At 38.7% G+C, this 11,445-nt stretch overlaps 1 protein-coding gene across 1 annotated transcript; it reads right to left on the bottom strand.

Annotated features, from left to right (window-relative positions):
• Window positions 1-9,174: 9,174 nt before the first annotated feature.
• Window positions 9,175-10,890, bottom strand: LOC136043259 (E3 ubiquitin-protein ligase XIAP-like). The gene has a single exon (XM_065728190.1). The coding sequence runs from the start codon at window positions 10,878-10,880 to the stop codon at window positions 9,870-9,872; it is 1,011 nt and encodes a 336-aa protein (XP_065584262.1). The 5' UTR covers window positions 10,881-10,890; the 3' UTR covers window positions 9,175-9,869.
• Between the last annotated feature and the right edge of the window lie 555 nt (window positions 10,891-11,445).

Here is an 11,445-nt window from a genome sequence, read left to right as displayed (position 1 = left end):
ATAGCTTCCAATATCTAATCGAATGAGCCCCCTCCGAAGTTTATGTGACCAACTTTTCCGTAGAAACTTTATATGCGCGCAGGGCATAAGTTACAAGCCTTCCCCTGGGTTTTTTTTGGGGGGGGGGGGGTGTATTTTGATCCCGAAGTTTTGTCATCTGGTCGTGGGAGCGTTTTATTTGAAATGGCTATCTCAAAATTTTGATTGGATGCATTTGGGGAAAAGAGGTTGATTGTGGGGCAGGGGCATGAATACCCGCCGATCACTTTTGATGACTCTTAGAAATTTCAATTTCCAATCAAATGAGCAACATCTGATGTTTATATGACCACACCTTACAAAAAGCCTTATCTGCCCACGGGACAAAACTTAAAACACTTCCCCCGGGCTCTAAGGAGTTTTTTGACCCCTTATATTTTGATATTTACATTTTAAACTATTTTGAATGAAATCTATATCACAAATTTTGTTCAGATGAATTTTTGAGGAAAGGGGCTTTGGGGGGGGGGCTAGTTCCCCTCCGATAACTTTTGACTCTTAAAAAGGACAATAAAATCCCAATTTCCAAGCGAATGGGTGCCCTCCATAGCTTACACCACCGTCCCTTCAATAAGAACCTTATATGCCCCGGAGGTATAACTTACAAGTCGCTGGACTGTTTTAAACGAAAGAACTATTAGTAGGAGAAAAATAAGTTTTGACCAGGAAAAAATTGGTACAGAAATGGTTTCTTCACCATCCGGACCGGAAAAAAATGCTTAACAACATATCAAAAATCTAAATCTCTAGCTCGATGCGAAATTGTTTTTTTTTAAATTTTTTTTTATTTATTTTCTCAAAAACCGGGAAAAAAATTAAAAATGTAAACTATAATGTTTTACACATCTTTTTAGATCAGCTTTTGGCTCTGAATTCATTTCTGATACTCATTTCGTTACCTGACCAAAAGAAAAATATTTATCAGCAAAAAAAAAAAATGGGGAAAAAAACTCTTACCAGCGTTGTAGTCTATTTCGCTATGTAAACGAAAGGCTTAGAAAAAAAAAAAGACTAAACAACAATAAACAGGAATGACGAAACACATCAGCGCCAAACACCATGAGACAAGGTAGGTTCTAACATAATGTGTTCAGAGAAAAGCTTTTATCTTATTTTTCAAATATATAAAAATTGCACATCATCAAAATATAGGAATTAGATTTTTCATCATCACAGTTAACTGTTAATTTTCTTCACTAAGTTCTTCTTCTTGAAACTTCGAATTGTTGCACGAGCTTCCCTTACAGGTACGGCAGGCTATAGTACACTCAAGTCCATTTTTCTTACAGGTACACTTTTCACTATCACAGCCGTCAATACGACACGAGCATTTGATAATTTTTAGCAACTGAGACGGAGCGGCAGGGAGATCTGTTTTTATTGGCGCAAAAACTTCGTTATCCTGCAGTTTCCATCCCAGGCGTAAAGGGTCTACTGGGTTCACGAGCCAGATTCGAACTTGGCAGTAGACACGTAGCGAGTGATACTTCGCTGCTGCCTGAGTCAGTGGCAGTTCTTGTGGATGCACGAAAGTGGTGGCAGTGCTCACTTTTCTGTGAAAGATTAGCTTTCTGCCAGTGTCCAGGTTCGAAACATCAGGACAACCGTACAGTATCAACAATGCTCGCTCTCCTGCTGCCACAATATCGTCAAGCGATGCGAGCTTGTCGCCAAATATAGCAGCGCTGTCCCTGAAACTCTTGTTGGAAAGTAGCAGCTGAACGGCTTTTCCCTTTCCTATTCCGCAAAGGTGAGAGGTTGTGTCACAACCCAGCACGGCATGACAGAACGGTATCAGATTGCTGACATCTGTTCCTAGCTTCTGCTTCATCTCACTGATATTGCAAGCTGAACTAGTACCGCCAAACTTAGCTTCAGGTGAGAAATATAAACGCCCGGAACGCGAATCTGATCGACTGATCAGAAGAACCAAGATGTCAGTATCATCAGCAACCACGATTGTGTCTGTAAGACTAGCAGCTTCTACGGCTTTTTCTACAATCAGAACGTCGGCGTCTCCTTCCAAGTGGAAAATTCGGAAACCAACGGCTTCCAAATGGTTGCCGAGCAGCTTCAGGAAACGTCCTTTGTTTGTCTTACATGAAAGAAACTCTTCTTTCTTCATGCAGAGGGTCACCTCTTCTGTGAAAAAGACTTGGCCGCCAACCATTCTTGCTCGACGTAAATGGGTAGCATCTTTGATTGCTGGACCACCTTCATATCCGTCAAACACAACGATCGCACTAAGGTACCTTGCTTGTACGTAATGGACGTATGAAGCAAAGATGACCTTGAAGGTTGACCCTACCTTCCATGGAACTCGATGTAGACATTCGTCGTGTCGGACTTGAGGATCTTCATAGACTTCCACCAGAGCGGCTGGTCAAATGTGAGAACGGGTGTGAATCCGTAGGTTCTGCCTTGCGAAGCTACAAAGCGCAAGGTTGAGTAAAGGCAGGATTCGTTGCTAGACGGGAGGTCAATCATGGGCAAAAACAAGACGCTTGCCTTGCTGCGAAGGTTTCCCGTTTGATGATGTATTTGGTTAGAGAAAACTGACTGCATGAATCCATTCCAGCTCGGCCTTGGGACATTCAGGAACCCGGTAGCTAACCAGAGCTAATCGAGTGAGGCATACGGGTCGTTGACATTTTTGCCAGGGATCTTCTCATATTGCACCTTTGAAAGCACTGTCTCACTTGAGCGGTAAGGGTAGATGGGAATTTTTCCTTTTTGGGCTACTTCATCTAATGAAACTTCAACTCTCGGAATGGGCGATCGGGTGTTAATGAGAGGAGGCGTGACTGTTGCTAGCAGAGCCATCCCATGGAAAGTGTTTCTTCCGTCCATCGTGCAAACATCGTAATCTGCATTATCAGCTACATGCTGCACAGCATGTGCGGAGGTAACTCCTGCAAGGCTAGATTCATCATGGACTGATGCACAGCGTTTAAATTTCTGGACTTCAGCATAGGAGGAGCAGAATCCATGGCTGTGTAGAGTGTCAATAAGAAATCTGGACTTGAAATGGTGATCCAGTTGCACTGCTAAGCCTAGTTGCAGTGGACAAATGAGGGCATGTGGGCGAGCTGCTTGAACGATGGAATTGCCAATGGCAAGCACTTTGAAGGAAATATCGGTTCCAAGGAATATTTCATCTAAGAACACCATTAGGCTATCAGGTAGAGAGCCTTCCAGCTGTTCTCCAGAAGAAATCTGCTTTGCGGTCATATATGATTCCTTCTGTGCTGGCAGTCCTTTGATATCACTTTTGATAATCTTTGCTGCTGGTCTAATAAGCTTGATTTTCTCACTCTATTCGTTATCGGTTTTGTCCAAGTAATAAAAATTCTAGAGTATCGCTGATGCTTTTTCTTTGAATGTCACCACGTCAGCCTTACCGTCTATAGTTGCAAATACTAGCTGGTCACTGAAATATTCCAGAAGCTTGCTCTTTAAGTACTTGTTACATTACGGTTCAAGGTCTGTCCCATTCAAAAGCTCTATCATTTTAACAACAAGTTCACTGACTGTATACTGTTCTTCGTCATTTTCTTCGAAAAAAGTAGCCAGCTTCAAAAACGCCTGATATCTTTCATCGTGACCTGGCCTCCCCCTTTTTGGACGTTTTTTATCTGGCTCAGTATCTTCGAGTATTCCAAAAAGTTCTTGCGTCGCAAATCTGGCTGGAAGGCTCTTATTTAATCGAAACATAGAAGAACAGGCTGCGTGATCAATGGCGTCAACTGCGTGCAGGTCTGACACTGCACATATTCGGCGGAAAACGTTATTTGACCGATCATCATCACGGCTTTTGCACACTGCCTTCACACTCTCTTCAAAGTCTTTAGTCTGAACCTTGTACCACTCGTGTCCTTTTCTGTGGGTAGTGTGGAGATTTATCCTTGTAGTGCAGAAAAAGCAACACTCTTGGAAGTTGAAACTTGGGGTCCGTGATCGGAGTACCACTTTTTTTGCTTCCGTCTTTTCTTGCAAGGTTCGTCGTCTCTCATTCTCAATTTTCGACAGGTATATTTTGTTTGTGAAAGTCTTTCTGCAAGCAAGATGGACTTGGTTCCCTGCCTCGACAGAGATGCTGGTACCTCTCGTTTTGCTAGCTTCATTGATCGCCATAGCTCCTTTTTCTGCCAGTACCGACGATTCTGAGGTGTCTATTGAACGTTCACAAAGGGGACATAAAACTGCGGTCTCAGCCATCTAAAAAAGAGAACTGGGAATAAGTGAGCTGTCGGTGAATGTTACAACGAAAACCCTCATTCTGAACCGAAAAATTCGTGCTCCTCTTCGAAAAATACCCCGTGATCGTGTGTCGCTTGATTTTTTTTTTTTTTTTTTACTTCATACAAAAACAAAAACAAAACATAAAAAAGAATTAAATGATTAAACGTGATGTTTCTGTCTAATAAAAGAGCACAAAATCAATCGTTTCTTAAAAGGGAAACCATCAATAAACTATTTTTCTTTTCACGGTTCCTCATTCTCGGGATTCTGGAAATATCTAAACAATAGGCGCAAAAAACGTGAAAAAAGGGAATTTCGCAACGGGATGGAGATTTAGATTTTTGATATGTTGTAGAGCTCTCTTTTCTGAACACAGTGGTGCAAAAATAATTTCTGTACCAATTTTTTCCTGGTTCGACCATTTTTTTCCGTATCTTTCCCCTACTATATCTCAAATTTTGATTGGATACATATGGGGAAAAGAGGGTGGTGGTGTGGAGGAAGGGGCATGTATGCCCGCCGATCACTTTGATGACTCTTAAAAAGTTAAATACAAATTTCAAATTCCAATCAAACGAGCAACATCTGATGTTTATATGACCATATCTTACACAAGGCTTTATCTGCCCCCGGGGAAAAACTTAAAACACTTCCCCCCGGGCTCTAGGGAGTTTGAAACTCTAAACTATTTTGAATGAAATATATATATCACAAATTTTGCCCAGATGAATATGGGGGAAAAGGGGCTTTGGGGGGCTAGTTGCCCTTCAATCACTTTTGACTCTTAAAAAAGGCAATAAAACTCCGATTTATAGTCAAATGGACCCCCTCCCAAGTTTATACTAAAATCACCTCAATAAGAGCATTATATGCCACGGAGGCATAACTTATAACTCTTGGCCCCTGGTTCTGTGGAGGGGGGCTGTGTTATCCCTGGAGTTTTTCTTATATGATTTTTGGTCAATTTTGGATAAAATTGCTTCGAGTAAAATTCTCGATCAGACGAATTTGGCGAAAAGAAGGTTGGTGTAGGGGTCGGGTAAATTGCCATCGGGTCACTTTTGACTTTTAATTGGGACAATAGAAATTTTGATTTACAATCAAATGTGCTCCCTCCAAAGTTTATGCTACCATACCTTCCAAAAAATCTTTATATGCCCTCAGGGCATAATTTAAAGTACTTGCTCCCAGATTCAGGTGGGATCAGATATATTGGGATTCAGATATCCATGGAGTCTTTATTAAATGATATAGCCTATTTTGAATAGACTGGCTCCGTAAAACAAATTCGATTGGACATTTTTGGGGCAAAGAAGGTTGGTTGGGAGGGGGCTAGTTGCCATCGAATCACTTTTTACTCTTAAAAAGGGAATTGGAACTTTCAACGTCTAATCATCTGAATCCCCTCCGAGGTTTATACGACCGTTTCTCAAGCTTTATTTGCCATCAGGGTGTAATTTACAACCGAGACTCAGGATTTGGGGGTGAGTGATTATGATGAACCCAAAGTTTTTTTTATCTGATCTTTGAACAATTTCGAACAAACTGGGAATGTCAAAATTTTGATCGGATGGATTTGGGCAAAAGAGGTTGTGTATAGGGAGGATAGGTGCAAGAGGACATCCAAAAAATCAAGGGTTAAGTTCCTCCCAAACGATGCCCTTGTCCTTCTGTTGTTTTGTTTTGCTATTGCATCAAAGAAATATTGTTCTTTGATATAATTATGTATTGTTTTGTTTTGTGTTCGTTCTGGACTTTAAAAAAGGCTTATTTAATTTGAAATTCAAAGTTTTAGTTCTCTATTTGAGCGTCAAAAGTGATCACAGGGTAACCAGTACACTTCCCCCCCCCCCCTCAACTCACTCCTAATTCTTCTTACAGAAATTGTGAGATATTCATTTTGTTCGGAAAGGTACTTAAATAGCTATGGCTTGATAGCCCCTTCCAACTCTTCGGACAATGACTGTAATTTGTGCTAGTTGCCCATTGGTTACATGGGCAACATTGGTTACATTGGTTACAATGGTTTTACGGAAATGATGGGAGCGTAGACTTTGGAAGGGGCTCTTTCGACTGGAAATAAAAAGTTTTGTTTTTTTTAAGAGGAAAGAAATTCAACGATAACGAGCCCCCCCCCCTCCATTGCGGTATTTTTACCTAATGCATCCGGTAAAAATTTTAATATAGCCATTTGTTCAAAATAGTCCAAAAGTCAAATAACTTCAACTAAGGAGTTGACAAATTCCCAAGCTCCAAGGCCAAGGTTTCCAACTTGCGGGTTTCCAACTATCAGCATATTGGAAGGTTTTTTTTACAGGACTTGATCGTAGAAACTTTGGAGAGTGCTCATTCGATTGGAAAATCGAGAGCCTTAGTTTTGTTTTTATGTGGCTCTATCAAGACACAAAAGTGACTGGAGGTAAACCATTACCCCCTCTTACGCCAGTTAATTCCCCAATCATCCAACCAAAAGTTTTAGGTAGCCATTTAATTCAATGTTGTTGAAAAGGGGGTAATGTTGAAAGTGTTTTGTAAATTTGTCTTCTGGGCTATCCATCTCCCAACACAGTCATCCCCCCAAAGAAAATTATAGGGCTTCACAATTAGGCACGTGTTCATGTATAGTTGTTTTGCAATTGAGAAAAGTCGGTGCGTTTGACTCTAAATGTCCAAGAAGATGATGGACATTCAGGTAAATCTTTCAGAGAATTTAGGGGGAATTGTTGAACTAAATTAAAACACATTATATACACATGGGGTGTCAAAAGCGATGAAGTTGGAATAACTGAATTTATTAATCTAGAACTTTCACATAATGTTATGGGGGATAACCAACTGACCAAAAATGTACTATTTGTGTGATATTACTACCAGTACAATTACTGAAATTACTACCACTACAATTACTGCCTCTAAAGTAAGTACTGCCAAGGATGTCGATATTAAAGCTAAAATTTAAGGAAATGTTCTGGGGAAAGTTTAACTAAATCAAAATATAGTCTGTACATACACATTGTCAAAAGGGCATATCAGTAATATCCTTGTAACAGTTTACCGTATCAAGCCATAACTTCCAGGGCATCAAAAGAGGTATAACATCCCTCTCATACAATGGGGCATAAGACAACATATCTATGCTACTTCTACTATTAATACTGATGTTACTCCGCAATACTTGTTCAAACCGTTCGTGGTAACCCATAAACAGTAAAGAGCGACCCAGCTCATTAGTAAACGAAACTCTAAAAAACGGAATTTTGGTGCTAAAAGATACATCAAAAGGATCGGATTTTCTTGCTGATTTTAAATATATAAGTTTCATCAAATTTAGTCTTTGTCATCAAAAGTTACGAGCCTGAAAAAATTTGCCTTATTTTGGAAAATAGGGGAAAGCACCCCCTAAAAGTCATAGAATCTTAACGAAAATCACATTCACAAATACCATCACATTCAGCGTATTAGAGAACCAAACAGCAAAAATGTAAAGCTCCTATCTATAAAAATGTGGAATTTCGTATTTTTTGCCAGAAGACAGATCACGGGTGCGTGTTTATTTGTTTGTTTGTTTGTTTCCCAGGGGTCATCGTATCGACCAAGTGGTCCTAGAATTTCGCAAGAGGGTTCATTCTAGCGGAAATGAAAAGTTCTAGTTCCCTTTTAAGTAAACAAAAGAGTTGGAGGGTATCTAGGCCCCCTCCCACGCTCATTTTTTCCCAAAGTCAACGGATCAAAATTGAGATAGCCATTTTGTTCCGCATAGTCGGAAACCATAATAACCATGCCTTTGGGATGACTTACTCCCCCATAGTGCCTGAGGGAGGGGCTGCAAGTTACAAACCTTGACCAGTATTTACATACAGTAATGGTTACTGGGAAATGTACAGACGTTTTCAGGGGGATTTTTCCGGTTTTGGGGTGGGATTGAGGGGAGGGGGCTATTTGGGAGGATCTTTCTTTGGAAGAATATGTCATGGAGGAAGAGAAACTCAATGAAAAGGACGCAGGATTTTCTAGCATTATTATAAAAAAACAATGAAAAAATAAACATGAAAAAGATTTTTCAATTGAAAGTAAGGAGTAACATTAAAACTTGAAACGAACAGAGATTATTACGCATATGAGGGGTTCTAAAAATACTTTGGCATAAAGAGCGATGTATTTAGAAAGAGATAAATACTTTGCTCTTTGTGCTAAAGTATTTTTAGTAATTTCAACTATTTATTCTACGGCCTCTCTGATTCAGGGGTCATTCTTAAGGAATTGGGATAAAACTTAAGATTTAGTGTAAACAGCGAGGTATTAACGAGGGGACAAACCCCCTCATATACATAATAAAAAAAAGAATATAAAGGTTTGTTACGTAACTTAATTCTTAAGCTACGCATACTTTTTACTAATAAAACGTTCGTTAAAAATTAAAAGCTCTGGTTGCCTTTTTAAGTAACCGAAAAATTGGAGGGCAACTAGGACTCCTTCCCCATCCCTTATTCCTCAAAATCGTCTGATCAAAACTAAGAGAAAGCCATTTAGCCAAAAAAAGAATTAATATGCAAATTTCATTTTAATAATTTATGTGCGGAGAGCCAAAATCAAACATGCATTAATTCAAAAACGTTCAGAATTTAAATATATAAAAAACTAGTTTTTTTTAACTGAAAGTAGGGAGCGATGTTAAAACTTAAAACGAAAAGAAATTACTCCGTATATGAAAGGGATTGTCCCCTCCGCAATCCCTCGCTCTTTACGCTAAAGTTTGACTCTTTGCCACAATTCTACTTTTTAAAACAATTAAAAACTTTAGCGTAAAGAGCGAGGGATTGCGGAGGGGACAAACCATTTCATATACGGAGTAATTTCTATTCATTTTAAGTTTTAACATCACTCCTTACTTTCAGTTAAAAAAACTAATTTTTTTTATTTAATCTACTAATACGACACTACTACTGCTACTATTGCTCCTACTAATACCCCTAGTACTAATGTAACATCAAAGCTAATGGTTTGAAGGTAGAAATTTTTAGAGAATATAGAGGGGAAATTTCACTTACCCATGTATGATTATACCTGATTTTGTGAATTATATATTTAGAAATTCCAAGCAATTATCCGCATACACAGGGATTTTTATCTTTAGTAAACTATACACTAAACCGATAACATAAAATTTGTTTGGCTGGTTCACATTCACCCACATGATCTTGATTTTCCTTCCAATCTGAATTCACCTTCACCAAAACTCAAGCTTATGTGATTTTGCAATCCAGTCTTAGCATAATATATCCAGAAATATTGACATCAATTGGAATGACGCTGGAGTTTAAGTGGGTCTCGGATACACACACGACAGAAGAAAAGATGGTTAAACTAATCAAAGGTAGTGATGACCCCGAAAGGGATGGAAGTCGGCTCCTTATGAAACCTCCTACCTTTAAGCCTTGCAGAAGGAGAGGCCAACCTCTGAAGGGTTTGCTGGAGCAGCCCACTACATACCCAAAAAGTGTCAAGCAACAACACTGGGAAACTAAATCCAAATCAAGCATCCGATTCTACCATGTTTATAATTTAACCAGTTGCACCCAAATTTTAATTTAGGGAAGAAATACTTTCGCCGTGTAACCAATAGCCTGACGACAGAGTGGGCAGTTTGCTAAAACTAAAGTACAGATGGAACAAGACGCAAGATGTCCACATGGCAAATATATGTATTCGACTCGCTTGTCTAGACATACTCTACACTTATATCGTTCTTCAATTACTTCCTCAGACATGTCTACGTTCATTCTTTTTGGCTTATTTGGTATTTCTGTCTTCAGTTTTTTCTCTAGCCTTCTTTGACTTTCAGTGTTTTCGGTCTCTGCTTTCCTTTTAAAAGAATCTTTGACTTCCTCTTCAAATATATTTTCAATTGAATGAATTAAAAACAAACATTCACTAAACCACCGTGCATGTTCAACCCAAGGGTCATCTGTTACCTTCCAGCGGTCCAGACTATTATCGCAATGAAAACAGTTCACTTTATCTGACACTCCCAAATAGAAAAATCCAGCTTCGGCAAGTTTGCTGGGATCCATCCGGTCACTGTAATTCCAATTAGCAAAAGTTTTTAACCTAGCTTCAAAAGTGCTTTTACTAGGATGCTTGGGGCCACAGTGGGGATAAATTCCAGAGTTGGCCAGGAAATTATTCATGACTTCTTGCAGTATTATGGATTGAATATATGGAAAAGAGTCACCCATATATAAGAAAAGACCTGTCGATATACCACCGGATGCAGGAGGTAAACTAAAAGGTTCAAATCCCTGCACAAAGCAGCATCTTTCAAAATGTCTTCTATGTTCTTCCATAGGTACATCTCCTTCCTCAAAATGATATATTACTACCCCACAAAAAGCACATTGTACTTGATCACCAAGACCAGTATAAAAGAATCCAGCTTCAGCTAATTCTCTGATGTCAATAAAATTAGCCTTCCAACTACTAGTAAACGTCTTTAGTCTAACATGCTCTTCTATAAGGACTTGACACTCTTGTTGACATAAGAAACTCCTTTTCTTAGGATTAAAATACTTTTTCATATTTGACATCTTATTCGTAACCATGTAGTTTTTTTACAATAGCCGCCATCAATTGATCCACTTCTTTTATATAAATAATGACGTAAGGATTATTATCTGGCCATGACGTTTTTATAAGAAATGATGTTACTTTATATGCACCTCATAACTGTAATGACGTCCCTCTGAAAGCTTTGGTATTGTATTATATTGTATCGGATTAGCGACGCTTCTTGAATAGCGACGCCACCACAGGAAAAAACTTTTGTATTATGTAGAGAAAATAAGAATTTTGATTGAAGATGTCAAAATATACCTAAGATTTATGTCAAAGGCTATCTAATGAGCCTTTTTCAGAGAACATAAAACTCAAAAAGAGATTCTTTCTAAAAGAAATATTTTTAAACAGTGATATTTTTTGGCATTAGAGAATAATTTGTTAGATAGAGAATATAACAATTTAGATTCGTTAGATTTTTTTAAATTCATTCTTTATTTTTCTCTTGTTAAGAGCACCCGTAGCCTCATCTGTAGTTACCATGATGAAGATTCAAAAAAAATTTAACACGGTTTTTAAACTCATTCCTTCTTCTGTACCTTCATTCCTTAA

This window comes from Artemia franciscana, unplaced genomic scaffold (genome assembly GCF_032884065.1).
Source record: "Artemia franciscana unplaced genomic scaffold, ASM3288406v1 Scaffold_4081, whole genome shotgun sequence".
NCBI classification, from domain to species: domain Eukaryota; kingdom Metazoa; phylum Arthropoda; class Branchiopoda; order Anostraca; family Artemiidae; genus Artemia; species Artemia franciscana.
This window is presented reverse-complemented; position numbering and strand designations above follow the sequence as displayed.